Source organism: Siniperca chuatsi, linkage group LG9, assembly GCF_020085105.1.
Source record: "Siniperca chuatsi isolate FFG_IHB_CAS linkage group LG9, ASM2008510v1, whole genome shotgun sequence".
Taxonomy (NCBI): Eukaryota; Metazoa; Chordata; class Actinopteri; order Centrarchiformes; family Sinipercidae; genus Siniperca; species Siniperca chuatsi.
The window spans coordinates 1,513,445-1,526,687 of NC_058050.1; the positions used below are offsets into that span (position 1 = coordinate 1,513,445).

Here is a 13,243-nt window from a genome sequence, read left to right on the forward strand (position 1 = left end):
CCACTGGAGGTCTGATAAACTGACTCTTTAACTTTTTAAAAGTCTTTGTTTATTTATTGTAAAGGTCATATGATGGGCTGTCCCACGTGGTAACGTCAGACATCCCAGTTGACTTTTGTCCAACTTAAACTTAATGTGAAAGTTAGGGAAACAGGAAATGTGTTCTTTTGGTTGTTTTCCTTGAAAAGTGAAGTGATCCATCATCATTCGAGCTCAGCCAGTAACACTGCAGGCTTAAAGTAATTCCAAAAAGATTTAAAACATGTTGCTGTGAAAAAGTGGAATGAATGCCATTATTTTCCCATCCCGACTGTCAAAACATGACTTTTTAATTAACTTACACAACCCCGCCACATTTTCTCTGACTCTTTATGGTCATTTACACTCTAATTTGGCATTCGCATTCCTCTCTTTGCTGCTGATTAACTGCACTGAAAACCCACAAAACAGATTATTTTTTTGCACTGATAATTAGCTTTTTGAATCTGCAAATTTGTATCTGTCAGTAGATCTACTGTAACGTTGGAACAATAACTTGCTGCGTTGACCTGTGCTATCATTCCCACACCTTCTTAAACATCGAATTCAAGGACTTTTCAAGGGCATTCCAGGCCCAATTCCCTCAAATTCAAGGACCCAACACGGCATGGTCTGAGACACGGATCAAGGTTGATTACTGAACACTGAGAATTATAATTAGAAGTAGCAGGCTATACAGACAGTGATGGCAGACTGTGTTCTCAAAATATCAAAAAGAACTTCACTTTCTATTCTTGCACAAAATATATAAATTCAAGCACTTTTAATGACCCACGTCTATTTATGGCTATTTTCAAAAACCTTTTTTTGCGAACCATGTTATTCACGAGGGGAGTTTCTGAACAGGAAACACGACACATTCTGCTGTATTCCAACTTCTGTAAAGTTCACTCTTAGACCACAACTTTCCCAGAGAATTCACCTCATTCCCTGACGTAAAAACTATTAGTACGTCACAAATGAGCTGCGACTGAGCCGTGTCGTTCTGACCTGTGAGAGCAGCTTCTTGAGGAGCTGTGCGATGGCCGGGTCCTCGGGAGTGGGGCATTCTGGGATAGATCCTGCGCGCTTCTTCTGTCGAAGCAGCAGGTAGCGGAAGAGGCTGGCGATGTCTTTGGAGCGCAGGGCGTAGTCGAAGATGGAGCGACTGACCGGCTCCTTCAGCACACTCAGCAGGACCAGCTCCTTATCGATCTGAGGAGAGAGAGAGGGAGCGACAGAGGGGTGAGGGTGAGGAGGATGAAGATGAAGGAGGTCAGATGAGGCTCAAAGGAAAGTGTGCTGTGAAGACGATGATGAGGACTCGCCTGGATGATGGGCTGGGTGATGAAGGGGTTGAGGTGGGGCATCAGTTTGCAGTAGACGTCAGCCACGTTGAGGTGCTGCGCAATGACAGTGATGAAGCCCACCGCCCCGTAACGGATCCACAGGTTGGGGTGACACAGGAACGGAGCTACGGCAAGCCAGAGAGGACAAATTATACAATCCAGTTTAGTGAAAGCACACACACACGTCGTGTGTCTCAAAGTAAATACTGCTAATTTAGTGTTAGACGAGTTCATAAAGGATAAAAACGACAGTCTTGCTTGAAAACTTTATTATGAGAGTATATGAGAGGTATCAGTTATAATAGATTATACAGAAATATACCGTACAGGTGTACCTGTCAGAGCCACAGCCTGGGTTTTATAAATAGTGTGATCATGAGGCCACGTTCACCAGAAATGTACATGATTTCCACAAAAAAGTCTAAATGCCACATAGCCAGGAATAAACTGTATCCTTCATTTATTTATTGACTTAAAAGTGGTCAAATTTAAATAAATATTAAAGAAAATACATGAAACGGCATGTTTTTAACTGTAACTGAATATAAATTCCTCAGTAGGTTGCTAAAATTCCCAGAGAGAATGAACCAAGGAAACTCTAACCTTGCTAAATGTCATACGTAGTGCTGAAACAATTACTTGATCTTTTGGTCCATCATCAGAAAATTAACTGGTAACAGTTTTGATAATCAATTAGTTGTTAATTCAGTTATTAAGGACAAACGTCTCTGGTTCCAGCTGCTCCAACATGAACAGTTGCTGCTTTTCTCCGTTTTACGTCACAGTGAGCTGAATATCTTTGGGGTTTGGGCTGTCGGTCGGACGAAGCAAGACACCCTCGTTGTTCACAATAATTCGCACGTTTGAGACTAAACAATTACTCAGTAGATCAACAAAATAATAATAATCATCAGATTCCTTGATGATGAAAATAATCATTAGTTGCAGCTCTATACGCATCTTCCAATAGCTGACATGCAACGTGTTGCCGTGGTAACATGTATACAGTTAGCAGCTGAGGCTGACTGCAGTTCAGTCATTAGCTTTGGAAGTATTTTGTCATAATCTGAGATGTTGGACATTTTGACCTGCTGGTGGCGCTAAAGGAAAAAAGGAAGGAATCACGGGGTCGTTAGGCTTCATCCTGACGGGAACATGAACGAAATTTCCTGACAATCCATCCAATAGTTGTCAAGATATTTCAGTCTGGACCCACAGACAGGCAGCCAACAGGGGCACACGCTGCAGTGGCTGATAGCTGAGTTACATGGCTAGCAGATATATTAACACCCAGCAGGATGTGTGTTTGTCACGCTGTGGCCTTCACTCGGTGACCAGCAGACCTCTGATCTTACCGATGTCACTGACAAACTCGTAGATATGAGGTTTCTGCAGCAGGCCCAGCTGACACATGCAGGTCAGGGAGTTCAGAGCTTTGTAGATGACGAACTCCTCGGTGTCACTCAGACCCTGCTGGAGGAGAGGCTTCAGGATGGAGGAGCTCTGCCAGCCAACGTACGCTGCAACACCTTCATGGAGCAACACCACAGGGAGAGAAAAGAGTCACGAGATTAAAAACTTTACCCGTCTGACAAGCTAACTTTCATTATCTGTGGTGAAAAGGAAAAAGTCATTCTGCTTAGCTAGAAGTTACTTTTCATTTTTTATTTTAGTGCTGAAACCGACTTCAAATCTATGCAAAATTAGGAGTTGTCTTCGTTGGGCTTCTCAATCACTAAGGCCAAGTCACAAGCAGCCCTAACAGCGTCTGTCGCGCAGTCTGCCTCATAATTAAGTCAACATTGTTGAAGAAAAAGTGAAAGTATTTTGATATTTAATGTGTTTTCCACCTGACAGACCAACACGAACAGGTAGAGGCAGGATGTTTAATGAGCAGCCATTTCTACAATTCTGCCTGTAACTAAAAACAGAAGACATCTTAAACCGGCAATAACAGATTTTTTTGTCCACTTGTTTGCAGCAGAAACAAGTTGTTCACATATACAAACACTTAGCAAACAGCTGCTTGTTTCCGCCTCCAGCAGCTACAGAGTCACATGACGCTTCATCAGGAGGAGAGTTTGTGTCTCCTGATGGACGTCAGTCCGGTCTTCTCTCTGTCAGCTCTGTGTTTGGGGGGAAACATCCGGCTCTTTAGCTGCTAGATGCTCCGCTATGTTCAGCAGCTGCTCTCTGACTGAGTCTGTGTGCTGTTTGCTGCTGAGCGGCTCGAGTTCAGAGGCTTTTTACAGCTTTTTCTGTGGAAACGACGCTCTGAGAGCCGAGAGCGAACCAGAGCAGTGAAGCTGTGGTCCGGACAGATAAACAACGAGCTGAAAGTCTCTATAAAGCTCCGTAAAGCCGAGCGCAGCTGCAGGTTCAGCTGATAACTCTCTGTAGCTTCATCGCTACGAGATATTGTTTTCACAGTGTCATATGATACACTGTTATTATTAAAATATCGATTATAGCCGCTTTAAATATGTGTAGTGAAACACTACAAGTGTAGCGCTTTCTAATCTATTTTGTGAAGTTTTCTTACCCACGATGCTGTCGAAGAAGGCTCCTCGCAGATGCCAGTCATTCTTGTCGTTGAGGAAGGTGATCATGTGAGAGAGCAGCACGTCGTTGGCTTTCTGCCGGCCAAAGAAGACGCAGAGGCGCGTGATCCCGTTCTCCATCAGCGACTGTTTGACGATGTTCTCCGAGTCGCTCAGCAGCGTCACCACCTTCTGCTGCACCATCTCGTGCAGCGCCTGCAGCTCTGAACATTGAACATACGGCGCGTTTGTAAGGCAGGTAAACACTTCTGCACAGCGGGCATGTCAGCTCGCGTGTGTTTCTGTACCTGAGTCGTAGTTTTCGTTGGGGTGGAGTATTTCCTCGGTGTCCTCGCCGCTCAGGTCCTGTTCTGTGTTCACGTTGTTTTCCTGAACCAACTCCAGGAAACGCAGCGCACTCTCTGCCAGATGGGCTATGTTCTCTGCACATCACCAAAAAGACAAGAATAAAGAAAAAGGCCAAAACAACTTGTTTCCAAATTATAACACGGACGATAATGACTTTTGGAGGCAGATACCAACGTCTGTATTTGAGTTTAAAAAATCTGATAAGGATATATCAGCTGATATTCTTTTTATTAAACACGTAACATACGCAAACATTTTTAGGATCCCTTCAATTTGTTGTTTAAAGAACTGCGAGCAAGATATAAGTCGAGTATTTTACGGTGTAAAAATAAACCTGTCAGTGCTCTCTGGTGAACAAACTATGTAATAGAGTTTATGAATTTACATGTCTTTGGCCTTTTTGTTTAGACATTTCTCGTTGCGTATCGTTCGACATATCACATCTGCTCTTTTCCAAAAGCGTCACTGACAGTAAGAAAGTTAGTATTTATACTTAATACAAATATGTTATCCTGGTTAAACCAACAGAGATTTAGATTCAGATTAAACTTTTTAATTTAAAAAGGTCTTAATCGCTGATTTTTAGCTTAGCTTTAGCTTTAAAGTCACATATAACAATGACTTTTAGCAGAGGTGCTACTTCACATAGTAAATGTACGTATATATTTAATTTACTGTTTAGACCAGTGGAACCCAACCATTTAAAATGAACCCTTTTGTCTACCAGTTGTGACCTGTTAAACCTCTGTTCTATTTAAATGTTTTTTGGGGGCATAAAGATGTGATATATCCAGTAATTTGCAAGAAAAAAAGCAAAGATGAGAGGAAAATCTGAAAGAATTGAACTAATTTTTTGTAAAGCTGTAATGTTTTCCTATCCTGTTAATCATCCTGTTACCCCTCAGATTTATCTTGTGACCTTGTGTGGCCCCGACGCCCAGCTGGGGAACCACTGGTCCTTTGTCTAGTAAATAAATTGATCACCAGATGAAATCCCATCAGGATCTGTCAGCTGTCAACTCAGAGCATGACAGAGACTGACTGATGTTGTATTTGTGGTAATTAATCAAAAAACCTTCTTAGTGTTTTTCTGGTTGGAGGCAAACTCACTTGATTTACCACCGATTTATAATATATTCTTATTCTACACTGAGTGAAATATTCAAACCCAGGATGTCAACACTTTTTCATGGCTGCACCATTCCAACAAATACAACTATTCTTGATGTCTTGTGAATTATTTTATGCACATTTCCTCTAAATGAAGCTTGATACAGTAAATTTTGAGCGCTTCTCCAGAATTTATAGAAAATATATTTCTCTGGGTGTGAGCAATGCTTGCTTTTAAAGTAAACAGTTTATTTAAAACCCTAAAACCCACCGACCTGCGTATGCCAGCCTGACGATAGTGGCGTCGTCCTGGGCGAGGTGGGCGATGCCTGGCAGGATGTACTCTGGGTAGATGTTGACGTCGTTCCTCGGCACCTCCTTCACCAGCGCCAGCACTTTGGTCAGAGTGCGCACGGCCTGAGCGCGCACGCGAGGCACGGGGTCGTTGCAGAAGTGCAGCAGGTAGGGCGTGATGCGGTCCAGCAGGATGTCGACGCCGAGCCGCGGAGCCAGGTGGAGGATGAGCTCCAACGCCGCCAGCTTGGAGTCACAGGAGTGCAGCGTCTGCAGGCAGGAGGAGATGACGGACACCAGGACGATGAGGCCCTGCTCCTCTCTGGAGCTCAGCACGCCATCGCTGATTTCCTGAGACGAGGAGGAAGAAGAAGAGCCTGCAGGGGAAACGGTCTGTCTTTTTAAAACAGCAACAACACCGAAGAGAAGGTTTTTCATTGTGTAAGACCTCAGGTCCGTCTCACCTCCTCGCAGGTTGTGCAGGATGTTGTCGAGGTCTTTGCGGATGACGAGCACTCGCTCATCTGCGGACTGGAAGGTCTCTTTGGCGAACTGAGCCATGTACGGCTGCAGGAAGGTGTAGAAGATGTCGGGGAAGGCTTTCCCTCTCTGCTGCTTCAGATACTCCTCTGCTGTCAGACGCTTCTCTGGCTCTCTCTGCACCATCTGAGCTACCTGAGCGAGAGAGAATTACATTCAGAACGTGTGAACCACTGTCAGAAAGCAAGATGTGTTTGTTACACTAGAGCTCGGCTACACTGGCAGTTACGGACAGATAGATTATTAGTTTACCAAACGACCTTTTTCACATCAGACATTTGGACTTGACGTGGCAGGAAAAGCAAAAGTGAAACTAATTTCTTTAACGACGGCTCAGTTCCCAGTACGCCATGACAGCGCGTCAGAATCAGAATCAGAAATACTGTCGGTCGGACACGACGACACGGTGAAGGCGTCACTTTGGGCTCTGGGTCGTCGTGACGGCGGTTTTACAAACCGAACGATGGATCGACGGAGAAAAGAATCAGCAGATGGATCCAGAATGAAAAGAATCAGAATCAGAAATACTTTATTGATCCCCGAGGGGAAACTCTTTTGTTACAGCAGCTCGCTGTCACATCAGTGCACACAGGAAGAGAAGCACTAAGCAAAAAATATAATACACTATAACACAGGTCAGAAAATAAATTAAGTACCAGGTGGGTATAAAATGAAATAAGTGTGAAGTACAAGGTGGGTTTACCGGCTGATGATGATAATACGGTATAAAGTAATAGTGCATGAACTGTCCAGTTAAGTGCAGCTTATTAAGATTATCATGAGACGAGGATATTGCACAGCAGTAATAGAGGCATGAGTAATATCAATAAATAGGGAATTTTAAACTAAAATATTGCACAGGAGTATTACAATATAATATTCTGTGTATTAATAAAGTTTTATTATTACACAGAATATTGCACAATAATGTCAAGTATTGCAGAGATGTAATGATTAGTCAGTGTGCACAATAGCAGGATGTGAAAAAGGTTTATTGTCATAAGCAGATATTCTGCTTCTCCTGTGATTTCCTCACCGATAACTCCAAACAGGGTCGGGAACGGGATGAAATATACCATTTGTAACGAGATATCTATCTCTTTAATTTCTTGGGGTCAAGTGTTCAAAGTAATGGGGAGTGCGGAAGAGAGGTGAAGAAGAGAGTGCAGGCAGGGTGGAGTGGGTGGAGAGGAGTGTCAGGAGTGCGAGTGTTTGCGACAGAGTGAAAGGGAAGGTTTACAAGATGGCAGTGAGCGCAGCTGTGTTGTATGGTTGGGAGGCGGCCGCACTGACGGAAAGACGGGGGGCGGAGCTGGAGGCGGCAGAGTTGAAGATGCTAAGAGTTTCGTTGGGAGTGGCGAGGATGGACGGGATTAGGAATGAGTATATATTAGAGGGACAGCGCAGGTTAGACGGTCTGGAGACAAAGCGAGAGAGGCGACAGCGAGGCGGTTTGGACATGTGCGGAGGAGAGATGCTGGGCATGTCGGGGGAAGGATGCTGAAGATGGAGCTGCCGGGCAAGAGGAAAAGACGAAGGAGGTTAATGGATGCGGTGAGGGAGGACAGGAAGAGATGGAAACAGATGATCCGCTGTTGTCTGCTGACCTGTTTTATGGCAATATTAGATTTAGAGTCTCAGTTACTTAGTTTGTCCACCAGAGAGCGCTGACAGGTTTATTATTAATGTCCCAAACGCTACAGACCTGCGTCACTATTCTTTAAGAACCACATTTAAAGGCTTCTTGTAAAAAAAATGACAAACATCATCTTTATCAGATCAAATATTGCTATGAGTATCAAAAATCCAGTATTGGTGAGGCTCTAATCATGACACATACTGCGATATAAAATGACACATACCATGATAGAACATTTTATCCATATAGCCAACCCCTAACCCCAAATATGAACCCATCTGGTCCAGGACAGACTGACCAGTGTTTTACTCTCTGATGATGTTTATGTTGTTTATCTTGCTGAACATATTTTTCTGTGAAAAAGGGGCACGTCAGTAGTATAAAGCAGTTTGTATCGGAGCTTTAGACAGAATAGAGGGCGTTGAGTGCTGTTAAACCCTCTCAGACAAAATGATTGCGGGCTGTATAAATAAAACGGACTTGACTTTCGACAACCGAGCGGCCAACAGTGGTCATTACCAGCTCCCGGATGCTGCGGTCCTCGATCTTCATGAGGACCTGCTCCGTCTGGAAGTGTCCTTTACGATACGCCAGCAGCTGGGACAGATCGAAGAGAGGGACGCCCTCTGTGAACAGCTCCGCTATCACACAGCCTGAGGACACAAAGACAGGCGGGGTTAAAACTGAAATATACACACTGCAGTCCAACCGTTGGTTTTCATGTTGTAGCCCCTTAAATACATTTATAGTTTATGTTACAAAGCACACCATTACGTTTTAGATAAATTAATTAAATGAATAGTTAAAAATGCCTTATTCTTCACACGTAGATGACTCAGTTAGTTGGATTTGACTGTTACTGATTCGACACAGGTATGGATTTTTTAAGATCTTCAAAACTGCCGTCTTTAACGACGACGACGAGTCTTTAAGACCGAACGTGCAAAAGTGCAGTTCATTCAGTTTGTTGGATCGAGACTTTTCAAGCTGAACTCCAAACGTGAGCTCATTTTCAGATACAAGTGACTTCTTTCCTTAGATACACCGATAAGAGAATGTTAATACAATTATGATTTCAAATGAAAACATGTAATTTAGTGAAAATCGTCCACAATTTAATTGAAAAGAATAATACATCAATACACGATAAAATAGGCTGTACGTTAAATAAAATCTGTGCACCTAAAAAAAGCAGCAAATTTAGTTTGGGAAACTGTTAGCAAAAGAAACATATTTAACTAAAACTTATATGCTATATGCTTTGTCAAACAAACACTAAAATGTAAGCACTTTCGCATCTATAGTATTCTGTAGATCTATAGTAAGTAAAAACTGAATATGATTTCATAATTTCATTAGATTTGAGTCACTTTTAGGTAAATTACATAAGTAAGCTTAATTACTAAAAGAAGTCTGCTCTGTCACACAGTTTAATGTTGAATAGTTTGCAGTCTTTTACTGCATATTTAGAAAAAGCTTCGGGTGGTTCCTCAGCTTTAAATGAACTGAGCAGTAAATACAGGTCGAGCAACACTCAGCCAATCAGATGAGTGCTGATGATGGTTTTAGCTGTGATGCATTATCTATTCGCACGATCTAAAAGCTGATAGATGCTTTGGAAAATATGAAATTACGTATGCTCTGACCCTGATGCAGAGCCAGTGATGTTTTGAGGTTTTTGTTTTATCCCCACGTGTCTCTACCTGCAGAGAAGATGTCCATGGCCTGTTTCAGCTCCCCTCTGCTCCTCTGGTTGTTATTGGTCAAGTCCACCAGCGGTGTATTCTGGTCGCTCTCTGTGGTAAACATGCTTCCATCCACGAACCTCTCTGGGGCGATGTAGCACGTTCTCCGCCTGGACGTGTCGAAGAAATAGTTGAAGTCGGCGGGGTTGTCCTCCGGCAGGTAGGTGGGCTTGAAGCTGGCGAAGTCGGTGAGCAGCACCCAGTTCCAGCTGGTCACCATCACGTTCTCCGTCTTGATGTCGCCGTGGCGGACGCCGGCTTTGTGCGCCTGGTCGACGGCGTTGAGGATCTGGAAGGCCAGCCACCGCTTCTCCACGTTGTTGAGGAAGGGCCGGGTGCTGATGCGGTCGTACAGGTTGTCCCGGACGTACTGACGGAACAAGATGGCGGCTTTCTCCGTCAGGGAGGTTTTCTGGAAGGGCAGGCAGTTCTGGCAGGAGTGCAGTCTGATCTTCAGCTCCTCCAGCTCCTGTTTGTAGCTGGTCAGAGGCAGCGAAGGGTCCTGGATGGCGAATACTTTGACCACCACCAGGCCCTCCCGGTGTTTGGCCCGGGCCACCTTGAAGAAGCGGGTGCTGCCCAGGCTCTTATCGTACTCATGGTCGTGGATGTCTGAGAAGTAGCTGTCCACAGACAGGATCTGTGAGGGGGCGATCCCCGCCAGCTGATTCCCCATCACTCCTCAACACACGTCTGTGGAAAAGTTACAATAACTTTAATACACAAGCATATAGAGCACGACAAGAGCTTAACGAAATGTAACCTAACGTGTATCTGTTGTCTCTGATTCTGCTTTTGTTTCCACTGTTGTCCGCCCGCTTTGGAGGCGAGTTACTGGAACTAAATTTGGGCTCGGCTCAGGAGACGACACTGACTGCGAGTTCCAGGTCCTTTCAGGAGTCACAAGCGGCGCTGTCGAGATGTAACAGTAACCGCCATTTTTACTACTGCATCTGCATCATCCAGAACAAACCAATGAAAGAAGAACCACGGGGGAACGCTTGGACAAACCAAAAGGTGGACCAGAAGATTTCTCAGAGATACAACACACAAATTAAAAAAATCAAACAAGATTATAAAAAATAAACTCTCACAATGCTGCAAAGTGCTTTGACATGCTGGATGCTGCTTTGGGCCACCGAGCAGCTTTTGGCTACTGCATGTCATCCCCTCCCTCCCCCCCAAAAACAAATTGTAGTTATATGATATAGTACAATTGGTCCCACTGTGCCTGAACCACATCCCAAAAGTCCCGGTTTGTGAAATACAGTGGCAAAGCCTCAAAAGATTCTTCAGAGTTCAGGTTATGGGAAGAACCAGCGGACAGGCTGTTGAGTTCCTGCAGCAGAAAAGGGATTTGTGTAATCTACGTCCTTGAGGTGAGCTAGAAAAGAAAAAAATGAATGAGCCTGAGGAACTTACAGTAAAAGAAATAAATGCTGTTACATAGTTGGAACACTATTGTCTAAAATATCAGTGTGTGTCGTCCCTTCATTGGAACTAAGAGGCATCAAACAAACAACCCAAAAGTACACTTCATCATGTAGCCATGGCTGTCCGCTTACTTTTGGCCATATAGTTCATTTTAAACCTTTAAACAGCAGGTTAAACTCCACCATTAAGAAGCAGGGCGAAGCCCCCATCGCTTCCCTGATTCTCTGCCCGGCTTCACAGCAAAAAGCTACATTTGTCTGACATGTTCGTGTCTTTAATGTTAGCCAAACATGGACGCCTTCATACATCCGTGGGAGCAAACCTCCAGCAGTTCAGCTACCGACGGAGCAGTCACATGATTCAGCGACAGAAGCAGCACTCTGACAGTGCTAATTTAGCATGCTAGCTCACCGTTATTAGCTCCCTACAATAAAAAAAGTCTACGTTAACAACAGCAAAACCATTAACGTTATCGTTTAATTGTTTAAATAATTAAACGATGATGTACATGTATTGTTACCAGCAGCTAATGTGGCTTCTGCTGCTGTTGACAGGACCGTTGTTGTTGTTGTTGTTGATGCTTTAGCAGGCTAGCAAGCAGTCGACGGTCCGTGTGATGCTGCTAACGGCTGCTAACGGCAACAAACTTTAGCCTGAACGCAGAGTAACCGTCTTCATGTCGTCTCTCGGCGTGTTAGCTAAGACAGCCGCCCAGATATCGTACAGTTCTGCTGCCGGTGAAACGCGCCGCTGCGGTAAACGGACCGTAACCGTGAATAATAAACGAAAGTAGCAGCCTGGATCACTTGGTTAGCTAGTTAGCCGTTTCCAACTGTTGTTGTGAATCCGGGTCAGAGCGGAAACGGAAACGTTGGCAGCGCCCCTGCTGGTCAACGTCAGGTAATGCAAAGATGGTCTATTAGGAAGATGAACCACTCAGTGGTCTAAAAAAAAAACGGTCCTTAAATTTATTTACATCGTTAACACCACATATGTGCACATTTTCTAGTATCAAACCTTTATTTTCTTCTTCTTTTCCTTTCGGCTGTTCCCTTTCATGGGTCGCCACAGCGAATCACGTGCCTCCATCTAACCCTGTCCTCTGCATCCTCTTCACTCACACCAGTTAGCTTCATGTCCTCTCTCACTACATCCATAAACCTCCTCTCTGGTCTTCCTCTAGACCTCCTGCCTGGCAGCTCCAACCTCAGCATCCTTCTACCAATATATTCACAGTCTCTCCTCTGAACATGTCCAAACCACCTCGATCTGTCCTCTCTGACTTTATCTCCGAAACATCTAACATGAGCTGTCCCTCTGATGTCCTCGTTCCTGATCCTGTCCGTCCTCGTCCCTCCCAAAGAGAACCTCAGCATCTTAAGCTCTGCTGCCTCCAGCTCTGCCTCTTGTCTTTTCTTCAGTGCCGCTGTCTCTAAGCTGTCCAACATCGCTGGTCTCACCACCGTCTCCAACACCTTTCCTTTCATTCTTGCTGAGACTCTTTTATCACACAACACACCTGACACTTTTCTCCACCCGCTCCAACCTGCTTGCACTCGCCTCTTCACCTCTTCTCCACAGTCTCCATCGCTCTGAACCGTTGACCCTAAGTACTTAAAGTCCTGCACCTTCTTCACCTCTGCTCCCTGTGACCTCACCGTCCCACCTGGGTCCCTCTCATTGACGCATATGTATTCTGTCTTACTGCGGCTGAGCTTCATTCCTCTGTTTTCCAGAGCAGACCTCCATCTCTCTAGATTTTCCTCCACCTGCTCCCTGCTCTCACTACAAATCACAATGTCATCCGCAAACATCACAGTCCATGGAGATTCCTGTCTAACCTCATCTGTCAGCCCGTCCATCACCAGAGCAAACAAGAAGGGGCTCAGAGCCGATCCTTGATGCACACCCACCTCCACCTTGACCTCCTCTGTCGCACCTACAGCACACCTCACCACGGTCTATTTTCTATTTGTAAAATAACGATCATTTATATATATTTTTTAATATGTATTTTTCATATGAATTTCTGCATTCAAATAATGTTGCGGGGGTAAAAGTAAAAAAAGTCTTTCGAGGTTCAGTCGCACATTTTTCTGTCCAGAAAAATCTGTTTTTCAAAAGGATTGATAATACACCACCTGCAGCTGATACCTGTGCAGTATCTAACCTGCAGACTGAGATGTCGAGTGGATGATTCCTAGA

The 13,243-nt window shown here is 44.4% G+C and overlaps 1 protein-coding gene across 5 annotated transcripts in view; it reads right to left on the reverse strand.

Annotated features, from left to right (window-relative positions):
- The window catches only part of pik3r4 (phosphoinositide-3-kinase, regulatory subunit 4), a 34,938-nt gene extending 23,040 nt beyond the window's left edge, over positions 1-11,898 (reverse strand). For 3 of the 5 annotated variants that reach the window (XM_044206886.1, XM_044206882.1, XM_044206881.1), the window contains exons 1-10: positions 11,559-11,898; positions 9,563-10,297; positions 8,379-8,512; positions 6,145-6,355; positions 5,662-6,057; positions 4,216-4,350; positions 3,910-4,131; positions 2,723-2,896; positions 1,347-1,492; positions 1,030-1,233 (exon numbers count right to left, since the gene is read on the reverse strand). In XM_044206886.1, the coding sequence (XP_044062821.1) occupies positions 1,030-1,233; positions 1,347-1,492; positions 2,723-2,896; positions 3,910-4,131; positions 4,216-4,350; positions 5,662-6,057; positions 6,145-6,355; positions 8,379-8,512; positions 9,563-10,280 (2,340 nt within the window). In that variant the 5' untranslated portion in view covers positions 10,281-10,297; positions 11,559-11,898. Of the gene's footprint in view, positions 1-1,029; positions 1,234-1,346; positions 1,493-2,722; positions 2,897-3,909; positions 4,132-4,215; positions 4,351-5,661; positions 6,058-6,144; positions 6,356-8,378; positions 8,513-9,562; positions 10,298-11,169; positions 11,444-11,546 lie in introns of those variants that run through there. The other 2 variants (XM_044206883.1, XM_044206884.1) reach the window with 2 other exon arrangements.
- Positions 11,899-13,243: the final 1,345 nt, after the last annotated feature.